Source organism: Pollicipes pollicipes, unplaced genomic scaffold (assembly GCF_011947565.3).
Source record: "Pollicipes pollicipes isolate AB1234 unplaced genomic scaffold, Ppol_2.1 Scaffold_7262;HRSCAF=8765_pilon_pilon_pilon, whole genome shotgun sequence".
Classification (NCBI taxonomy): domain Eukaryota; kingdom Metazoa; phylum Arthropoda; class Thecostraca; order Pollicipedomorpha; family Pollicipedidae; genus Pollicipes; species Pollicipes pollicipes.
In genome coordinates, this window is record NW_023597055.1 from 22,545,012 (window position 1) to 22,563,612 (window position 18,601).

The window sequence follows — 18,601 nt, forward strand, 5'->3', positions numbered from 1 at the left end:
CCCACCGCCGCCCCCACACGCCCCGCCCCCCCCCCCCCCCCTCCCCCCCCCCCCCCCCCCCCCCCCCCCCCCCCCCCCCCTCCCAGCACACAGATGCGTATGAAGAGGGCAAGCGAGGAGTGACTGTCACCAGCCGACTTCCGTCAAGGTTGCATGCGACTCAACCCCAACAGCTGTATGCCACTTTATCTGAATATTACATCATAGACAACGAGTCTCTGCGGTGAAAAGCACCTCCGTCTGTAGTGATTTCAAAGTGAGCATTAAGTTAAGCTTCGAGCTATAATTCAAGGCAGTTTCGATTGCCCGCTAGAATTGATCAGAACTGATTTGTTCAAGTCAGTCTTAATCTTGTTGAACAACACCTGCTGAGCGTGTGGACGCATACATCAGGATGCTACTGGGCGTCTCCCAGTAACTATAGCAGGCAAGTGAGGATTGTCATTGCCGTGCGCTGATGGCCGGTTGGGTGCCAGTATAAAAAACACGGCAAAACCCGGGCCCGTCAATCGCTCCCACCGGCTGACAACGGTCCAGGCGATCCCTGCACAGCACTGCATACCAGGACAGGGGATTTAAGTGGTACACTAAAGCCATTGGTTACCTCTGTACAGCAAGTGTTCAACCCCGTGTCGTTTAGAATAACAGCGCGCCCCAAGCTTATCAGTGTTTCACGTCAATGTCCGGATGGCCTTACTTAAATAAGTTTGCTTAATAAGTCTTCAAAGTATCTTTAAGCCTTACTTAAATAAGACAACCAGGTTTGCACAAAAGCGCGTCCTAAGCTCATCAGTGTTGCATGTCAATATCCGGATGACCTTACTTAAATAAAGTAGGTAATCAGGTCTCTTCAATTATTGTCAGTTATGAGTTATCGTCGGTTAGAAGTTGTCATTTATATTCAGTTTCGGTTGCTATAATATTTCAGTTGGCGACCAGTTTGCCAGGCCTGTCTAGACATGGCGTTGCTGGGAGAATCAAGTATAGTACAAATATCATTAAATCAATTAAGATGTATCTGAAGTTAAATCTACCACAGCAAACCAACCACTGTTGACACATTTCGTAAACACGGCGTTCTTTCGACTTAATTTGCTTGTGATTTTTTCCCGGTGCACGTACCACGAATGTCCAGCCAGATACATTTACATACATTGTAATGCACCCTATACCCTGTAATCACCCACTTTCTCAAGATTCGTTATTTTTGCAATGATGAAAGCGGTTGCTAATCTTGACAGGCCCTGTCAAAATTTTGGTTTCTCGCCCCTGGGTGAGAAACTAACATGCCCAGCAATGCTCGGATATGTTAGTTTCAACACATAACAGGAAATGCTTCGCGCTGACGGCTGTGGTCAGTAATATTTATTCAATAATTGCGAGATGCTTGGTAATAGCGTATTATGTCACGTAGCCCAAGCTCAAAGCAATTTATAACGTTTCTTGTCGAAATCTATGACCTACACCTGTAACATGTCCTAGTGATATTTCTCATTCCTCGCGAACACTTGTTTGCTGTTTATCTTCGGCAAACGGGTCAAGGTCTTTAATAACCAAACCTTGATTGAAGAATAAGAAAACAGCTAACCTAAACTCGACACTAAGCTGAACTTCAGAGCATCTTAAAACAACTACACCTTAAGGCAAACTATAACCTTAATGCTAGCCTTGACTTAACACGCGCCCGGGTGGCCGGCTAAATACCCTTCGCTCGGGTGGGGGGGGGGGGGTCAATTTGACCCCCTGAGATCACGCGAACTAAGAAAGTTAACAACACCAAATTTACAAAATGTGTTACACTGTGCTTAAACTCACTTAGGTCAAAGTTTTAGGTTCCTAAGTCATGACCTTTGGTCAAAAAAAGTCAAACAAGGTCAAGTTCCAGGTTGGAAGCCAAAGTGCCCCTAGAGCCTAGAGCCTAGATAACAGTTTCTAAGCAAGAGGTGACATGCTCATTCAAGGTCAGTGACCTTGTTTGGCCTTGTTTTAGTGTCAAAGTGTCCAAAATTATGCAAGATTGCTTGGAGTTACGCATTTGACTAAGCCACAAAGATTACGCTAGGCAGTATGTTCCTAAAACAAAATGTTGATCTGGGTCATTTTACGTCAATGACCTATTCTGACCTCTAAGAAGTCCAAGGAAGATGTGTAATGCCGTTCCTGCTCTCATGCTATCAATAAATTCGAAATGAGCACCACAAATTATACAATGCAGAAAGCCCTAGAGTAGCAAAACAGGTTGGTTTTGACCTTGGTGTGACTTCATACCTGACCTTAGATCAATGTAATTTGCTCATTCAACTGTTGTGTTGCCTAAGAAAGCATCTGAGAGATGTCTGGCTTTGTCTAACACTCCGTTGTTGGATCAGGTTGAAGGATTCCTTATAAACCACCTTCGCTGAACCATGGCCTGACTTTGACCTGCCATAGGTCAGCGACCTTTACCAAGGTACATCTAAAATTATTGATGCCAAACAATCCGCTATTCAATTGTCTACATCTATGACAAATTTGGCATTCGAAAACCATTCTGGAAAAGCCTTCGGGAACCCGAGTGCGTGTAACCCCTCAGCCACTTAAGACGATTTCTAAATTATAAGGCACAATTTTCTGTATCACTGCGGCGATCCGAAAAATTGATTCCGTTGTGGTCCACATTATGTATATCTTTGCAAGCTTTCCGTCGTGCGATGCGAGTTTTACGATGATTACAATACTGGCCTTTGCCTGTGGGTTTTTTTCGACTTGCCCCTGCTCCTTGCTCACCGCTCCTCTTCGCTACAGCTGTGGAACTTGCTCACAATGACCGCTGTTGGGAGAGCCATCATCACGCAGACGAAATATGCGCACACGCTGCCGAAAAGCTTGCCGACGGTCGTCATCGGTATGACGTCACCATAGCCGACAGTCGTCATGGTAACGATGGCCCACCACATGGCTTGCTGTAGGGTCTGTATGCCGTAGTTGTCGACAGGCTCCACCCAGAAGACGAGGCAGGCGAAGAACACCAGGGCGGCAACCCACACAGCGCAGAGGACGCCGAGAAACGGAGCCGCCGCCGCCAGGGTGCGCTTGAGGGTCGCACCCGCTGCCGTGTCGCGGACGAACCTGGAGCGCAGGGGTCATAGCTATCATTCTAACATGATGGCAGCGCAAGGGTCATGACTATCATTCTAACATGATGGCAGCGTAAGGGTCATGGCTATTATTCTAACATGATGGCAGCGCAAGAGTCATGACTATCATTCTAACATGATGGCAGCGTAAGGGTCATGACTATCATTCTAACATGATGGCAGCGTAAGGGTCATGACTATCATTCTAACATGATGGCAGCGCAAGGGTCATGACTATCATTCTAACATGATGGCAGCGCAAGAGTCATGACTATCATTCTAACATGATGGCAGCGCAAGAGTCATGACTATCATTCTAACATGATGGCAGCGCAAGGGTCATGGCTATCATTCTAACATGATGGCAGCGTAAGGGTCATGGCTATCATTCTAACATGATGGCAGCGCAAGAGTCATGACTATCATTCTAACATGATGGCAGCGCAAGAGTCATGACTATCATTCTAACATGATGGCAGCGCAAGGGTCATGGCTATCATTCTAACATGATGGCAGCGTAAGGGTCATGGCTATCATTCTAACATGATGGCAGCGCAAGAGTCATGACTATCATTCTAACATGATGGCAGCGCAAGAGTCATGACTATCATTCGAACATGATGGCAGCGCAAGGGTCATGGCTATCATTCTAACATGATGGCAGCGTAAGGGTCATGGCTATCATTCTAACATGATGGCAGCGCAAGAGTCATGACTATCATTCTAACATGATGGCAGCGCAAGAGTCATGACTATCATTCGAACATGATGGCAGCGCAAGAGTCATGACTATCATTCTAACATGATGGCAGCGCAAGAGTCATGACTATCATTCTAACATGATGGCAGCGCAACAGTCATGACTATCATTCTAACATGATGGCAGCGCAACAGTCATGGCTATCATTCTAACATGATGGCAGCGCAACAGTCATGACTATCATTCTAACATGATGGCAGCGGCCGTCAGCGTGCCCTCAACGGGGCCAAATCAATCGGCTGTTTGAAAACGCCTATAATGTACAAATGCGTGGTCATACAAGCACCGCCTGTTCGCGTCATCATATTTCCCAGCGAAAATGTGAGGTTGGAAAATGCCTTCATATCAAACTACATTGTTGCTCACCCTAAAGACGACCCTCTCACGATTATCAGACTGACCTACCACACCACTCATGGCACTACCGTTGGGCGGACATGGTCCAATGCACCGAGCCCTGCCCCGACCCCTGACCTTACGCAGACCCAGCGGCTTCTCACCTGAAAACGCGCAGCATGCGGACCAGCCGGCACAGCCTACCAAGCCACGTGACGGCCCCAGTGGGACGTACTGACGAGCCCTCCAGCGCGGAAGAAGACGAAGAAAGGCACGGTGATCACCAGGTCCAGTATGTTCATTGGGTCCAGGAAGAAGCGTGCATGGTTTTGGCAGGCGACCAGACGTGCTGCCAGCTCCACGAACAGCAGCGCTACGCAGACAACTTCAATGTAGAGGGCAGCACGGGGCGGCACCGGCTCCTCATCGTCGCCCAGCGTCTGCAGTGCTGGCACATCCGCAACCACAAATGCCAGCACGGCGGCGGCGGTGATGAGCAGCGACGCGGCGACCAGCAGCGGCACGCGGCGGGGCCCCTCCAGCGCAGCCGCCAGGCGGCGGCGCCAGCCGACCACCGCCGCGGGCTGCACAGCCTCGTCGCCAGCTACAGGTGGTACGACGCCGTAGAACTGCAGGTCGTCGCGGAAGACTGTGCGCGGGCACGCCGTACGGCCGCCGCCACGTCGCCGCCACTGCGGAAGGCGTTGCAGCACGCCCTCGAAGCTGGCGCCGCTCCGATCAAAGAAGAGCTCGCCGCGCGTCGCGTCGTAGAACCCGGCGCGGCCACTGGTCGTCGCCGAGCCGCGTGCGCGGCAGGCGGCGCAGTGTAGCAGCACGCGTCTCGAACCCGCCGCCCGCCGACGTTGATGACCAGACGGTCGTCCGTGTCGGCCCCGAGCTTGGTCAGTTCCATGTCGGCTGTCTCAGGCAGCGCTGGTGCCGCCGCGTGTTGCTGCGGCAAGACGCTGAAGCATGTGCGCGTCAGCCATTTAGTAGGCTTCGGAGACGCACATACCACTGAGTGCATCAGAAAGGCTTACACATGGAGACATTTTTGAAGATATACATCACGTACACGAATACAGTGCCGTAGGCATGCAGATGCATTTGATGTGAGCGTGTTCGGTTGTTTTGCTGCTGTCACATGTAACAATTTTTTTCGCAAGCAAGGCTGCAAGTCAATTAAGTTTTGAGCTTTGTGCCAGTCATCTACTTAAACGGCCTGGTGTGCCCTGGCCCGGTCCGGCCGGCGTGACACACGCAAATCCGTTGCAATCAATGACTACAAGTTCATGCAATTTTTATCAAAAATAATTTTGTTCTCACACAGTTGCGCCGCAAAACTTGTGTATTTCTGTGCAAGCTGTCTGAACCAGCGAGACAAGCTGTGCAACCTCCTCCCTTAACGTTGCAAAATGACAAAGATTTTTCCTTCCCCGTTGGTCCATTGGATTTGCAAGGAAAGGGTAAAAGTAAAAAAAGTTTCTAACTGCACACAAGCCGAAAAGTTCGGATCGAACCCGGATACAGTTTTGAACGGTCAAGCATCGCGGTGACACGGCATCCAAATTCTAGCGGAGGATAACACACATAATGGCTTAGACAAACGCGTGAGTAGTGGTGTGCAAATGCCACGCCGTCGTACGCAAACGATTGATGCACCCGTTTTGTTGTTGTTTTTTTATCATAAATGTAAAACCACGGCAACCAGAGAAAATAATGACGTCACGCCAGGTCTACGGTGTAGGCAATTGTACGGGCTACAAAATGCTAACGGATTTCAAAGCCGTTCGACCGTAGGCTCGCCACCAATCGATCGGTAATCGCCCAGTGGCAGCATTTTCTTAAATCGATCTCGAATCGACCTTGAATCAATGTTGAATTGACCTTAAATCGAATCTCGAACGATTTTAAATCGATCTTGAAGATGAGACGCTGTAGTCTTAAGTAGAAGGACTGGCCCCACGACTACTACATGGCCATGACAAATATACGGAAGGCCTGTTTATTGAAAAACATATCGACCCTAAAATATTGCCATTTTTGGCAATATTTCTTTTTACGTTGTCACAAAACAGTACTTTTTGACGCTTTTACAATCCGCAGATCACCAAGGATCCATCAACTTGTTTTTAGATATGCTTGATAAAAACTGCACTGTCTGACGAAACCCGCAGCCAGCCATTGTCCAGCAAATTATTTTTGAATCGGTTCATGCGTGCCGCATCAGAGGACATTCGCATGCTATGTTTCAACGACAGGTAGACTTAGACAACACATGGATGAAGTTGTTTGCATTGCATTGGTTGCTGAATGCATCACGCTGTGCTTGTTTATATTTTTGTATGGCCAACACAGCAGCTGACAGCTTTATTGTACGTAATCGCTTCGCTCGCCCGACGCCAAGCATAGCGTACTACTGGAAGCAGGTAGACCTGAAGCTAAATTGTTTGGCGCCTGCAGGCCACAAGTACGTTTGATGTTGTATATCTTCGCCCTGATCCGCGGTTTTTTCATAATACTGCCTAATCGGGGGGGAGGGGGGGTCGGTGAAACTCCCCTGCGTTTCCGAACCAATGAAGATCAAGTTTAGCGCAAAACACCAGTATCTTGGTTTTAAAACAATATCGCTTATCGATTGACACTTATTTTTGGTTAAGTCAATCACTGGCTCCATTATGCGAGGTCGAAGGTCAAGTACAAGTACATCATGCATACAAGACCATTCTTCGTGGTGACATGAAATCTACACGGATGTACTACATGTTCAGTTATGAGTACAATAACGCACATTTATGTATTTTTGGCATTAATTATTATGTACGGCTCCATTAATGAAACCATGTCGGCCCACCGCGAGCGTTCCGCGGGATGGTCAGTTTCCGCCCGCCGCTCGCGCCGGCCATATTTGAGTGTCCCCTAAAAAACCACCGCTGCTTCCGAATCAGAAAAGCTTGGAACACGTTTCGGTGTCAAACACGTGCTATGGATGACCCGTACGCTACTAAGAAGTTTGACACGATTACACAACACGCCAGAGAGGTATAAAAACCTCAGAGGGGGGAGGGGTCGATCGACCTCCCACATGAGGCCGACGTTTAACACAAACATGCTTTTACAGGAACATCGGGATTGCATTGTCCTGTTTCGACAAGCAATAAGATGGAAACGGGTTTGGTCAGTCTATCTGCTCGCACTGGGATGTTGTTAATCCAGGAGTCGGCGAAACTGTCACCACCTGTGAAACTCGAGGCACTACTTACCGCTCGACCACGGTTGCTGAAGGCTCGCGACGCTACCCCAGCGCTGACACCGCACTGACCTTTGCTTCAAGCACCCTTCGAAGTCAAGCAGCCTGGTGCTTTCGCAGGCCGCCGACTCGATTTTACTGGGCAGTGTCTATATCAAGTTGCGTAAACTGACTGATACCGGCGGTTATGGACAGACTGAGCGGAGAAGCCGGCTGCGGCCTGGTCCGGAGGAAACTGATAAATTAATCTCAAGGTCGGACTCCATGCACTTGGACCAACGAACGGTGGTGGTGCAGCAATTGCTTATTTAGTCAATGAAATTGGACAGAGGCGCAGCCAGGGCCTTTGAAGGGAAAGGGCGGGGCACAGGGTTGACAAATTCTCCGAATGGTGCGTCCCCCAGAAGAAGTCACCAGGCATGGCCCACTTGTTAACACGCGCTCGGGCGGGGGTCAAGTTGAACCCCCGAAGTTGTTTTCCAAAATGGTCTCCGAGCGGCGAGGCGTAGCCGCGCTAAGTTTTGTATATCAGTAGACAATTGAACAGCAGATTGTCTGGCATCAAAAATTTAGATGTAACTTGTAAGGTCACTGACCTATGGCAGGTGAAATTCAGGCTATGGTTTCAGCGAAAGCAATTTCTAGGCAATCATCCAATCTGATCCAACAACGGAGCGTTGGACAAAACCATACATCTCTGAGGTACTTTCTTAGACAACACAGTAATTGAATGACAAATAACATTGACCTAAGGTCCGTTATGAAGGCCATACCAAGGTAAAAATGAACCTGTTTTAATGCTCTATGGCTTGCTGTGTGGAGTAGTCTCTGGTGCTCACTTCGAATCTATTGATAACAGGAACCGCATTATACACCTTTTATAGACTTCTTATAGGTCAGTATCTGTCACTGACATAGAATAAGCCAGGTCAACATTTTGTTTTTGGGAACATACTGCCTAGCGTAGCCTTTGTCGCTTATCCAAATGCAAAACTCAGAGATGTCTTGTATCATTTTGGTCAACATGAACTTCAAAAGTTCAAACGAGGTCACTGACCTTAGATGAGCATGTGCCGTTTTGCTTGCAACAGTTATCCAGGTTCCTGCGGGTCCTTTGGAGACCAGCCTGGAGTTTGACCACGTTTGACCTTATTTGACCCGAAGATCATGAACTAGGAGCCTCAAACCTTGACCTAGGTGAGTTCACGTACAGATCAAGGCACCCTGTGAATGTTGTGTCTCTAGCCCTCTTAGTACCTGAGATCTCAGGGGCGTCAAATTTACCACCGCCCGACCCAAATGTATCCAACCGGCCACCCGTGCGCGTGTTAATGATGAAGACGGTTTCCTTATTTCCTTATTTTCTACCTTCCATGGCTGGTACAGAACCCAGACAAGCCAGACAAGCCAGACAATACGCGAGACCAATGCTGTTTTAATTTGATGTCAATAAACTGAATGATGAAATGATGAAATAAACTGAATTGATGAAATAAGCTTTACAACGGGTTAGTGACTTTCTAAACCGACAGAACTAAGAAGTGTTGCCAGAATTTAATTGGGCTCTACAAAGATACGTATTGAGGACCCGGTGACTAGATTGTGGATCGAAATTGGTAAAAAATGATATTAGCGTGACCAGCCCATGCTTGCAGTGGAACATTTTGTCAGAATTGATAAGCAATAAACAATATGTTACATTGTTTTGAGCATGCGCGCTCGCAAATCTTAGACGGAAACCAAAACCTCGATGTCCGGCGTTGCAGTCTCCATAGACAACGCGACTACACTAAGCGTTGACCAACAGGCAGGCACAAATCTGGTAGCGGAGTTGCAAGCGTACAGGTAGAATATCTACCGTCGTGTTGCTGTATCAATCCTAAATGTCGTGCATCTATAATTTCTATATTTCTGGTTGCTGATACCAGACACGCACCCTGACTTTCGCGGAGCCCTCTGAATAATATTTCAGGCCACGGCCTTTCGGACCGGGATCCTTGATGTGACCTACCGCCAAACCTCTGGCCCCTTATGCCATCAAATCGAGCCCCTGATCTTCGGCTTCGGTGGCCCTCTTAACCCTCATCGGCCTCATTGAACACTGCCTTTGGTCAACTCAGGGCCCCTTGTCAACATAGGACCGCCTGTCAGGCACTACGGGCCCATGACAGATACAGAGACAATGACCAGTGAATTGTCGACCCCGACTTTGTCGCTGACTGAAAATGGGCCTAAGGCCGGCACAGACGCGGAGCCGACTGTGTGGCACTGATGGCGCCTGACCGACGTAAAGCTCCTTATCGAGTGAGGGTTCCCCGATCGGCGCAAACGTCCTTCTGACTGTCATTTTAAGTCCCGTTCCTGCAGACCGGGCCCCTAAACAAGACTCCGTCCAGCCCTTCGTGCCCTTAGGCCGTCCAGTTGGGCCCTTGATCGTCGGTCCCGCGGACATTCAAGGCTCTCTTCGGGCCTCCTCGAATGCTGCCTCTGGCGGACTAGGGACCCCCTGCCAACACAAGGCCCCTCTCAGGCACTGTGGGGCCCTGATAGACTGTGGGGCCCGACCAATGTAAATCGCTGACCCTGCCTTTATGCCTGTTTGGGAAATGGGCCCTCAGACCCACGTCGACACGAGGCCGACTGTCCGGGACCGGTGGTGACTGACCGACGTACAGGTCCTTATCGATTTAGACCTGCGTGTAGGGCGCTCTGGCTGACATTAGAGTGACCGGCCCTGCGGGACAGGCCCCTGAATACGACCTCCGGCCAGCCTTTCGGACCCGTCGGACCCTTAAATCAGGTTCTTAACTGCCGGTCTCGAGGGCCTCTTCGGACCCCTTGGAACTCAAGGGGACAGAGATGTGTGCCCCTTGTGCCCTCCTCTACCTGCGCCACTGACCCCAGGGTGGTATAAAGGCCAGACCAGCCACAGCCGGCCGGCGCCGTCATAAGCAGGGAGCTAGAATCGCTTTTGATCTAGGGTGGGAGTGAAAAATTCCATCGCAAAAAAACCGTGCGGGAGTAAAACATCAGTTCACAAAAGATGGAGCTTATGAGCTCGTGACTGATTCTTCAGCAAACAAAGACATCTATTTCATGTTGGCATGGATATAATATCAGGAACCTGACAAAACTATTATGTTTTTTAAAAAAAACATACTAGGACCTTAAAGTGAAACAGAATACATTAGCACGCGCTCGGGTGTGGGGTGTGGGTGCAAATTGACCTCCCTCTCGAGGCCTTTCCCGAATGGAATCTGAACGGCGTGGCGTAGTTGCTCCAAATTTTGCATAGCTGTCGAAAATTGCATAGCGGATCGTTTGACATACAAATTTTAGATGTGCCTTGTAAGGTCGCTGACCTATGACAGGTCAAAGTCGGCCTATGGTTTCAGCGAAGGCAATTTCTGGGGAATCGTTCAATCTGATACAACAACGGAGTGTTTGACGAAGACATGCATCCCTGAGATCCTTTTTTAGGCACCACAAATATTGAATGAACAAATGTTGACCTAAATGCAGGTATGATAGTCAGGCCAAAGTTAAAACCAACCTGATTTATTTCTCTAGGGCGTGCTGATCAGCATGTGAGCATGAGCATGTGACATTAGATGAGCATGTGACCTTTTGCTTGGAACAGTTATCCACGTTCCAGAGGTCCTTTGGAGACCAGCCTAGAATTTTACCCTGTTTGACCTTATTCGACCCGAAGGTCACGACCTAGGAGGCTGAGACCTTAACCTAAGTGAGTTCACATATAGGTTAAGACACCCTGTAAATTTGGTGTATCTAGCTTTCTTAGTTCCCGAGATCTCAGAGGGCGGGGGGTCAAATTGACCCCCACCCGAGCGAAGGGTATCTACAGTGTCCTAGAATTGCCGACTTTGGGTGTAAAGCAACACCCTATGTGGAGGAATTTTTCACTCCATTTTCCCATATCTTATGTGAATTTTTCACTCCTGCCTGACATCGTCTAATCGCACGTGCCAAATCCAAGCCCAAGAACCCCAGCGACCCTAGCCGCCTGCAAGCATTAACTTTGGTTTGTTTACGAAATGCATCACGATCTGCAGCTGTGCGCCAAATACAAGGTTTTCACGCATCCCCTATTTTTTTTGGTCTCACCACCACGCCACGAAAGCAGAGCCTGGTGCAAACAACAGCAAGGCCTGGTAGAGAATTTTACTCCACGTAGCTCTTTTCCTGAGGAAACTTGACCACTAAATTGGATCACTCCCGAAATGCATGAGTGAAAAGTTCAAGAAATGCCTTCTAATTTAAACCTTCAAGACGAATATCACCATTTCACCACTTACATTAACAGATTTTAAGTCAAATCAGCTGATTACAAAATTTTGCGAGAAAAGTACAAGCCTTTATATCTATTTAGGTACTTTTGTTTTTCTTGGCATCACACCACGGTGATACCATTTTATTCTTCCTTCCTTTCCGGTTATCTTTAGCGGTACCATCTACCGCTTACAATTTGGGCACATTTCTCTGCAAGATGCTCCAGCTGCACACTTGTACGTGTTTCATACATCAATTGGATTAATTCGCCAGCCGCCCAAACATGTTTGATATGCACCCAAGCGTGAACAATTCACACGGAATGAAGAAGACAATTTGAAGCACGGAACTTATTTCTACCGCCATTTTTTGCCCTCTTAAGCCTTCGGTCAACCGTTTTCTTGGTTCATGGCGGTGCCCAATGATGGTAGAGTCAACCCTTTCGAGTGTCTGGCTCACCAGGCTACCTGGCAAGGGTATTAAGGCAAGGCAAGGCAGCCATATAGAGCCTTGGGACAGACCTGACGCATCTGATACAGAAGTGTTTGATGGCGAAATTCTGGCCTCAGGAGATGTTTAACGTGCACGCGTCTTTCTTGTTTCACATTTTAATCTCGAAGTTCGGTTGAAATTCATTTTTGGGGGGTAAGTTGGATGACTGTCTGCCAGCAGACCATGCAAAAGGTGCTGAATTTGTTTTTTTGGGGAGCAGGAACATGCCAGCAAGTCTCCTGTGGACCAAGTAATTCCTTACCTTACCTTACCTGCTTTTAACACATGATTGGTAACCAGAGTTAGCCATGTTCTGTTTTGATGCGTCGAGTTTTGCCATAAGACAAATTATGATGCCACAAGCTTTTTTGTGCCATATTCTTGGTTATTTGCCCCAAATTTCTTAAAGTGGTCCTTCATGGCTGCTTAAACCAGATGTTTTCTATAGTTGTCATGGTTTGCTGACCGGCAAATGACTGTACTGTATATATGCACTATATTTTTAACACAGGGATACTCTAAGGTGCATGACAATTATAACATGAGTTAAATATTGATGTATAGCAAATAGCCAGACCACCGCATTTAAAGTGTTAAGCTAACATCTCAAACTTTGTCATTAAATATGAATAAACAAACCCAAATGGATGCATTTGCTGCAGCTGAAAAGGCACGTAGCAATACTGGCATGGTCATCTAAAAGTTGGAGAAGAGCAAGTGTTTTGTGGAGCATACCCACCCATTATTGCCCTTGACATAGGTTTACCATGACAATCAAAATAAGTTGTTCAAAGTGATTTAAAGTGTTTTGATTTGTTTGTTGTCAACTTTGTCTGATATCAACAAATATACAAAAATGAACTGAATAGAAATGCAAGTTGAAACCAGCCAAAAACTAGCTGTAAATATCATGTTTTTTTCACAAGTGCTGCTGTCAGCAGATAGGTGAGTTGAGATGATGTTCATCATATGGGCTTTTCTAAGTTAGGTTAAGTTGGTCAAGTGCGTGGCAAGTGGCCATAGGAATTGTGCAAGAATCAGTAACTCACAACTGCTGCTGTGATACAAACAGGCTATATAGGATGAAATGATGCAAGGCCTCCTTAGGGTAGGCATAGGCTACTTTCATGGAAATAAGCATTGGTATTTTGTAAGAAACAGTGACAAAGTGTTTGTTTTCCCCGACGCCATCTTAACAGAAGCCAGAAGTATGTATATTGTGTTTGGCTTGGTGATGGGTTGATGTGTGGGGGTCCAAGGTTTTTTTGTTTGAGTGTTTTATGCTTGTTGCATTTTCTGTTGTTATTTTATTACTGAATTCCTTTGCTTTGTTTTGTTTTAAAAGTGCTGCGGAAGGGAATTGAAAAGTGCAGCATGAAATTGTTGGTGTTAATGATTTGTTATGCTCATAATACTGTCATGAAATTACTTTGTTTTAACACGCGCCCGGTTGGCCGGCTAGATACCCTTCGCTCGAGTGTGGTCGGGGGGGGGGGGGGGGGGGGTCAATTTGACCCCTCTCTGAGATCTCGGGAACTAAAAAAGCTGGATACACCGAATTTACAGGGCGTCTTGACCTATACATGAACTCACTTAGGTTAGGGTTTCAGCTTCCTAGGTCATGATCTTTCAGGTCGAATAAGGTCAAACAAGGTCAAATTCCAGGTTGGTCTCCAAAGCGCTCCCAGAACCTAGGCAGCTGCCTGTAAGCAAAAGGTCACAAGCCCATTTGAGGTCATTGACCTTGTTTGACCCTTTGAAGGTCATGGTGACCAAAATGATACAAGACTGCTCTGCGTTTTGCATTCGAATAAGCGACACAGATTGCGCTAGGCAGTAGGTTTCTAAAACAAAACGTTCGACCCGGGCCATCTTAGGTCCATAGCCTGTCCTGACCTCTGAGAAGTCAATTGAAGATCCATGATGCAGTTCCTGCTGCCAATAAATTCGAATTCAGCACTAGAAACTATTTCATACAACAAGCCCTGGAGTTATAAATCAGGTTGGTTTTGACCTTAATATGACCATTATACCTGACCTTAGATCAACGTAGTTTGCTCATTCAGTATTTGTGGTGCCTAGGAAAGCATCTCAGAGATGTATGTCTTCGTCAAACACTCCGATGTTGTATCAGATTGAACGGTTCCCTAGGAATTACCTTCACGGAAACCATGGGCTGACCGACCTGGCATAGGTCAGCGACCTTACAAGGTATATCTAAAATTGGTATGGCAAACGATCCGCCATGCAATTTTCTACAGCTTTGCAAAATGTGGCGCAACTACGCCGCGCCATTCAGAAACCATTCGGGAAAAGCCCTCGGGGGGGGGGGGGGGAGGCGGGCAATATGCCCCCACCCCCACCCGAGCGCGTGTTAATGTATTCTGTCTCACTTTAATGGCCTAAGATGTTAAAAAACGAAATAGCTTTGTCAGTTTCCTGATATTACGTACATGCCAACTTGAAATAGATGTCTTTGTTTGCTGAAACGGCATTCACTAGCTCATAAGCTCCATCCTTTGTTAATTAATTTTTTACTCCCGCACGGTCTTTTAGCGATGGAATTTTTCACTCCCACCCTAGTTTAGAAGCGATTCTAGCTCCCTGGGTATCTAGCTGGCCAACCGAGCGCGTGTTAAAATATAGTCATTTCATGACAGTATTATGAGCATACCAAAGTATTATCACCAATAATTTGATGCTGCACTTTTCAGTTCCCTTCCACAGCGCTTTTAAAACAAAACAAAGCAAAGGAATTCAGTAACAAAATAACAACAGAAAATGCAACAGGCATAAAACAATCAAGCAAAAAACCTTGGACTCCTACACATCAGCCCATCACCAAGCCGAACACAATATACATACTTCTGGCTTCTGTTAAGATGGGGCAGGGAAGACAACATTTTGTCACTGTTTCTCACAAAATACCAATGCTTATTTCCATGAAAGTAGCCTATGCCTGCCCTAAAGAGGCCTTACATCATCTCATCCTGTATAACCTGCTTGTATCACAGCAGCAGTTGTAACTTACTGATTCTTGCACAATTCTTGCGGCCACTTGCCACGCACTTGACCAACTTAACCTAACTTAGAGTAGCCCACATGATGAACATCATCTCAACTCACCCATCTGTAGACAGGGCAATTGTGATAAAAACATGATGCTTAAAGCTGGTTTTTTACTTGTTTCAACTTGCATTTTTGTTCGGTTCATTGTGTATGCTTGTTGACATCAGACAAAGTCGACAACACACAAATCAAAACACTTTAAATCACTTTGAACAACTTATTTTGATTGCCATGGCCAACCTATGTCAAGGGCAATAATGGGTGTGCTCCACAAAACACTCCCTCTTCTCCAAAAGTAACATAGCTTTTAGATATTCATGCCAGTATTGCTGCCTGCCTTTTCAGCTGCAGCAAATGCATCCATTTGGGTTTGTTTATTCATATTTAATGACAAAGTTGGAGAAGTTGGTTTCACATCTGAAATGGGGTGGTCTGACTATTTGCTACATATCAATATTTAACTTATGTTATAATTGCTATGCAGCTTAGAGTATCCTTGTGTTAAAAATATAGTGTATATATACAGCAGTCATTTGCTGGTCAGCAAACCATGGCAACTATAGAGAACATCTGGTTAAAGCAGCCATGAGGGACCACTTAAAGAAATTTGGGGCAAGTAACCAAGAATATGGAACAAAATAAGCTTGCGGCATCATAATTTGTCTTATGGCAAAACTCGACGCATTAAAACAGAAAATGGCGAACTCTGGTTTCCTTGCTCATGTCTATTGTCCTTGCTACCTACCTTACCTTGCTTGCATCATGCGTTGAAAGCAGGTAAGGTAAGCAATTACCTGGTCCACAGGAGACCTACTGGCTTCTTCCTGCTCCCCCCAAAGCAAAAATTCAGTACCTTTTGCATGGTCTGCTGGCAGGCAGAGTCATCTGACTCACCCCCAAATATAGATTTCAATCATGCTCACCAAACTTCGAGATTAAAAGGCAGAACAAGTAAGAGGTGTGCACGATAAACATCTCCAGAGGGCAGAATTTCGCCATCAAACACTTCTGCATTAGCTGCGTCAGCTCTGTTCCAACTCTCTGTATCGCAGCCTTGCCTTGCCTTGATAGCCTTGCCAGGTAGCCTAGTGAGTCAGACACTCGAAAGGCTTGGATTTATCACTATTGAGCACCGCCATGAACCAAGAAAACGGTTAACCGGAGGTTTAAGAGGGCAAAAATGGCGGTAAAATGTTCCGTGCTTCAAATTGTCTTCTTCATTCCATGTGAATTGTTCACGCCTGAGTGCATATCAAACATGTTTGGGCGACTGGCGAATAAATCCAATCTATGTATGAAATACGTACAAGCTTGAGTTGGAGCATCTTGCAGAGAAATTGGTGAACATTTTAAGAGGCAGATGGTACCTTTAAAGACAACCGAAAAGGAAGGAGAATGAGGTGGTATCACACTAGTATGATACCAAGAAAAACAAAAATAGCTAAATAAATATACAGGCTGGTACTTTGTAATGAGACGCCAAGTATTTCACCAAAACTTCTCTGTATTTTAGTCTCGCACCGCAGCAGCCCCTGACGGTGCACCTACCCTCTGCTCTCCCCACCGCGACCCCCGACAGTGGGGGCCGCGAGCCGGGGCCGTGCGAACTGTGGCGGCGGCGCGCATCTGCCGCGCAGCCGGGGCCGGCCTGGGCGTGGCGCATCGACCGCGCAGCCGGGGCCGGCCTGCGAAGCTGACCATCTACCGCTCCCTGCCCCAGCATGGGCGCGGGACGCAAAGTACAACTGCACTACGAACACCCCACCCTGATCCTAATGATCAACAAGTACACAATCATACGGGCCTTCGCTTTCGTCCGCTCCGACGCAGCAACACTCGCTCGTCACCGTCGCCTGTCACACCGGCGCCATTATCAGCAGCCACACCGGCACTATCATCAGCATCAGCAGCATCCCAAAAATGATCAGCATCAGCAATCCCTCCGGCCACAGGCACCCTCACAAACAAACTATCATTGTCATCCGCGCCTCCGTCACCGGCTTCGCCTGTCTCGGCAGCACTATTGCCCCTACGACACAAAGTTCGTACATGCCACGGTACGTCGTCAATATCCACCACTTGGTCTGAAATAATGCCTGACACTTCTCCTGGCTGTGACGTTTCCGTACACCGCGTCCCCGACGACGAACCCAGACAGTATCTCCAACAGCATACCGATCGGTGTCACATGGTTCTCGCGGCTCGACAATCACCGGCTGATCAGCAGCGGGCCCCATACAATCCCGCACAGGGTACACATAGCGGCCGCCGGCGCACGGGCCGCAGTCTCAACGTCACGCGGCGTCACGTTCGACAGGTGCACCGCCTCGGCGACAAAGCACTGCTTCCTGGCGGCAATGACCTTGACAGCGCGATGATTTCGCTCAACAATGCCGTTGCCGCCAGGCTCATGCACGGCTCGGAACCGCAGACAAATACACCATCGTGCCGCGAATGCCTGAAACTGCATGCTTCGAAAGACGGTGTCACTGTCGCACAACAATTCCACAGGCGCACCTCTCTCCAGGAAAGTATTTTCCAGCAGGTCAACGGCAGAGCTGGTATCACGACGGCGAATCAGCCGCCACAAACTGAACCGAGATGGTCCACAGTTCACCACTGAGAGGTAGCACTGCCCCCGAAAGTGAGTCACGTTGATCGCCAGCCGTGACCACACATCCTGCACGTCCAGCAATCCGTGTGACCAAGTCACCGGCGCTGGGTCGATAGAACGACATGTGTCGCAGCGATTCACCACACTTCTCACCTGTGACCGAGTCACTGTCGACGAAACGTCGCGCCGAGCACAGAACTGCGTCCGTCGGATCCCTGGATGACCGGCACGAGCGTGGATGTCACCGATCGCCATCTCAAGGTCGGCGCGACCGTCTGTCGCCTGTTCGGTGGAACCGTCCGTGGGTCCCATGCCGACTCCGTGACCATCAGTCGTCGCCCGATCTGCTACGACCGCACAGCCTCCGACCAGCGTCGTACGCTCCAAGGTTGAATCGTCACGCAACCAGTGGCAGTCCCTCGGCACACGGCTCAGCACGTCGGCATGATTCTCAGCACCGGGTGACACGCCGCCCGCCGCGCTCACGTCACTCGCCGCTCTCTGTCCCCGGCCATGGCCGGCCGGCTCGGGTGACACGGCGGCGGCTGCGCTCACATCACAAGCCGCCGCCATTACCGGAGACGCCGACCCAGCCGGCAGTGCATCGACCCCGAACTGCACTGCATTCGACGCACTGACGGACACGCCCCGAAGCGCCCTCACGCCGTTCATTC

At 48.1% G+C, this 18,601-nt stretch overlaps 1 protein-coding gene across 1 annotated transcript; it reads right to left on the reverse strand.

The window, feature by feature from the left end:
• Window positions 1-2,762: 2,762 nt before the first annotated feature.
• Window positions 2,763-4,451, reverse strand: LOC119113355 (shaker-related potassium channel tsha2-like). The gene is made up of 2 exons (XM_037237666.1): window positions 4,377-4,451; window positions 2,763-3,108 (listed from the first exon to the last, which is right to left on the reverse strand). The coding sequence occupies exons 1-2, from the start codon at window positions 4,391-4,393 to the stop codon at window positions 2,763-2,765; spliced, it is 363 nt and encodes a 120-aa protein (XP_037093561.1). The 5' UTR covers window positions 4,394-4,451.
• Window positions 4,452-18,601: the final 14,150 nt, after the last annotated feature.